Source organism: Vombatus ursinus, unplaced genomic scaffold, assembly GCF_900497805.2.
Source record: "Vombatus ursinus unplaced genomic scaffold, bare-nosed wombat genome assembly UNPS02014868.1, whole genome shotgun sequence".
NCBI lineage: Eukaryota > Metazoa > Chordata > Mammalia > Diprotodontia > Vombatidae > Vombatus > Vombatus ursinus.
Window position 1 is genome coordinate 3,202 of NW_020954646.1, and position 3,429 is coordinate 6,630.

At 56.5% G+C, this 3,429-nt stretch overlaps 1 protein-coding gene across 2 annotated transcripts in view; it reads right to left on the reverse strand.

Moving 5' to 3' along the window:
* Nucleotides 1–3,429, reverse strand: part of LOC114028043 (venom metalloproteinase inhibitor DM43-like) — an 8,129-nt gene that overhangs the window by 2,037 nt on the left and 2,663 nt on the right. The window contains exons 4-6 of one of the 2 annotated variants that reach the window (XM_027842234.1): nucleotides 1,870–2,145; nucleotides 924–1,217; nucleotides 56–270 (exon numbers count right to left, since the gene is read on the reverse strand). In XM_027842234.1, coding sequence (XP_027698035.1) covers nucleotides 65–270; nucleotides 924–1,217; nucleotides 1,870–2,145 — 776 coding nt within the window. In that variant the 3' untranslated portion in view covers nucleotides 56–64. Of the gene's footprint in view, nucleotides 1–55; nucleotides 271–923; nucleotides 1,218–1,869; nucleotides 2,146–3,429 lie in introns of those variants that run through there. The other variant, XM_027842233.1, reaches the window with a different exon arrangement.

A 3,429-nucleotide genomic window follows, 5' to 3' on the forward strand; every position in this document is an offset into this window, starting at 1 on the left:
TTTACTAGGCATATCAACTCAAGAGCAAGACTTCCAAGGTCCGGGGCAGCCGGCAGATGTTGCCTCATCCCCCAGGAGGGACCACACCAGTAACCCACCCAGACCTTCCGGGCTCAGGATCAGCTGCCTCGGGGGCAGTGTTATCTCCAGAGCCAGGACAGCTCACAGATCTGGTTTCTGGGAGGGCAGGAGTCTTCCCTGATCTTTGCAGAAGGAAGGGGGCATCTCTGGTCATCCTGAGCCACACCTGGCCCCTGGCCCCAGATGGCTCTGGAGGAGACAGTGAGGCTGGTGACTGCACAGCCCTCCTCACTTAAATCCTGCTCCCTTGCACATAATGGCATCACCTCCCTGATGGCATGGTCTTCTCCAAGAATGGAGGACAAACCACAGCAACGGGAAAACGGGCTTAGAAAGCCGGGGCTGACTCAGTCTGAGCCCCGGAGATGGCAGAGGCCTTCTGACGCACTCCAGCCCTGGCAGGAGGTACAGCAGCGTCTCCCCTCTTTGGCAGAGGCAGAAACGGGGGCCCTGGAGGTGAAGGGCCTTGCCCCAAACAGCCGGCTGGGGAGCTGAGTCTCATGGTCTGACGCTACGCATTCTTTGCTGCTGTCCCTGGGGATCATTGCTCCACGACTGACTTTTGTGTGACCTTGGGCAAGTCATTTCCCTGGCTGGGCCTCAGTTTACTCAACTGTCTGTGTCTATCTGTGTGCATGTTGTCTCTCCCATCCAATTAGAAGCTCCTGGAGGGCAGGGCCTGTCTTTTACCTCTTTTTGTATCTGCCCCCCAGCGCGTAGCACAGTGCCTGGCACATGATAGGTGCTTAATCAATATCGATGAATCGGTCGATTGAAGAGGGAGGGGCCGGATGCCGGCTTCCCCAGGGCCCTGTCCTGCTCCCTTCCCCAGCCCCACTTACCCGTGGTCAGGATGAGCTCCAGGGACTCGCTGTCTTTCGACCAGATCAGTGGCCCTTGCTGAAACCGGTAGCGGCAGCTGTACTTGCCCCCGGCCCCAGGCTCCAGATCTGTCAGGTGGAAGTCATTCAGCTGGGGGTCCGTCGAAGACATCGCGGGGACAAACGCCTCCTCTCCATCTTTTAACAGCTTGAATTGCAGCCCTGAGAAGCTCGTCCTGCACCGGAAGGTCACGAAGCCTCCAGGCCTGATGACCAGGTTGCCCCGAGGTTCGAGAGAGGGCTTTGGGAGGGAGGCTGGGGGAGGGGGGGAACCGAGTCGATGTCATCAGACGGATGCTGCCCGTCATCCACCCCCACCCGAGCCACTCTGTGCGCCCACGTCTGGGGCTGGCACGAAGACAAGCCCCCAGAGCTGCCCTTCCTGAGGGAGGAGAGATCAGGAAGGGAGAAGAAGCTGGTGCCTGTGAGGCCAAGGGAGGGCAGAGTGGTCCACAGGGCCAGAAGCTGCAGAAGGGCAGGCATGAGAGGACTGAGCAAAGGCGGCGGGATCCGACAAGTGGGGGCACCCCGTGCGGGATGGGAGGGAGAGGTGCCCACGGGTGCCAGGGGGCTGCCACACTTGCAGCTGACCAGTGTGATGTGGCAGTTTCCCATCTGCTAGCCTTCCTCCACCTGGTCCCTGCTCAACTCCCTGAGTGTCCTCCTCCCCCCCTCCCCCTCCTCTTCCTCCTCCCCCCTCCCCCCCTTCCTCCTCCTCCCCCTCCCCATTCTTTCTCCCCTCCTCCCCACCTTGTGTCTCAGTCTGTCTGGCCTCTTGTGTCTCCCTTGACTCCCCCAAGGCTCTCAGCACTTCCCTGCCCAGGGTTACCCAGAGGGCTGTGGTCTGAGCAGCGTTTCCCTGAGCTGGGTGTGGGCTCCTGTCTGTGGTCGCTAGCCCTGCCCTCACCTGGTATCCCGACATGTATGGTCTCGCTGGGCACCGACCTCACCCTGGAGGCCATCGTGGGGGGTCGGTACTGGCAGGTGTAGTTCCCAGGGCTCTTAATGATGAAGGTGGCTTCTGGTCTTGGGGTGTGGGAGCTGTCCACAGGCTCCTGCTCTCCTTCCTGGTACAGGTCAAAGGTCATGCCCAGCAGCCCCCCCTGGCAGTGCAGCTCAGTCTCCAGGCCATGGAGGATCCAAGGTCCGGGCTCAGCCTGGAGGGAGGGTGCTGGGAGGGGCTCTGTTAGGATCAAGAATGTTAGAGCATCTGAGAACATGGAACCTAGAACCTAGAGAGGAGTGGGGAACCTACAGCCTCAAGGCCACATGTGGCCCTCTAGGTCCTTGGGTGAAGCCTTTTGACTGAGTCCGAGTTTGTCAGAACAAATCCCTTTGTTAAGGGGATTTGTTGTAAGTTTGGATTCAGTCGAAGGGCAGCACTTGAGGACCTAGAGGCTGCAGGTTCCCCACCCCTGAAGAATATCTGAGCTCAGAACCTTAGAACAGAGGATGTGGACATCAGAAGGAGAAGGGACCTAAGAAGGCTGGACGTCTCCTTGGAAGCCATTTCATCTAACCCCTGAATTTTCACTTTTATTATTAGGAGGGGGTAGCATGCTGCGTTTTGCTCATGCAGATTATGTGTGTCCTGCCTCTGTCTAGATGTGGTTCACAGGGAGGAATGAATAGGTATAGAGATTCATGCAAACAGGCTTCGAGCTTTGGGATTTGTTGTCAAGACTATTTTTTGCCTGACAGTCACATCCCATTACCTGCTCCTTTAGCACCTTTCCTTTAAGAAAGGAAAAATTAGTTAAATAAACTGATGCAGTGACTACATCTGACTGCGTCGTAGCCCCTCATCTTACCCTCACATTGTGTTGTTTTCCTACAGAAAGAACGAGGGGCGGGGAGAGAGACAATCAAAGAGACAGAGACCAAAAGACAGAGAGAGATAGACAGATAGACACAGAGACGGAGAGATAATGAGAGAAGAGAGAAACAGAGAGGAGGGAGACAGAGACAGAGAAAGAGAGAGAGGAGAGAGAGATGGGGAGGGGGAGAGAGAGACGGGGAGAAGGAGAGAGAGAGAGGAGAGAGACAGAGATAGAGACAGAGACAGAGACAGAGAGAAGGAGGGAGGGAAGGACAGAGAGACAGAGAGAAAGAGAGAGAGAGACAGAGAGATGGGGGAGAGAGAGACAGAGACAGACAGAGAGGAGAGAGAGACGAGGAGGGGGAGAGAGAGAGAAAGAGAGAGACGGGGAGAAGGAGAGAGAGAGAGGAGAGACAGAGAGAGAAAGAGAGAGGGGGGAGAGAGAGACAGAGACAGAGAAAGAGAGAGAGAGGAGAGAGACAGAGATAGAGACAGAGACAGAGACAGAGAGAAGGAGGGAGGGAGGGACAGAGAGACAGAGAAAGGGAGAGAGACAGAGACAGAGAAAGAGAGAGAAGAGAGAGAGACGGGGAGGGGGAGGGAGAGAGAGAGAGAGAGAGAGAGAGAGAGAGAGAGAGAGAGAGAGAG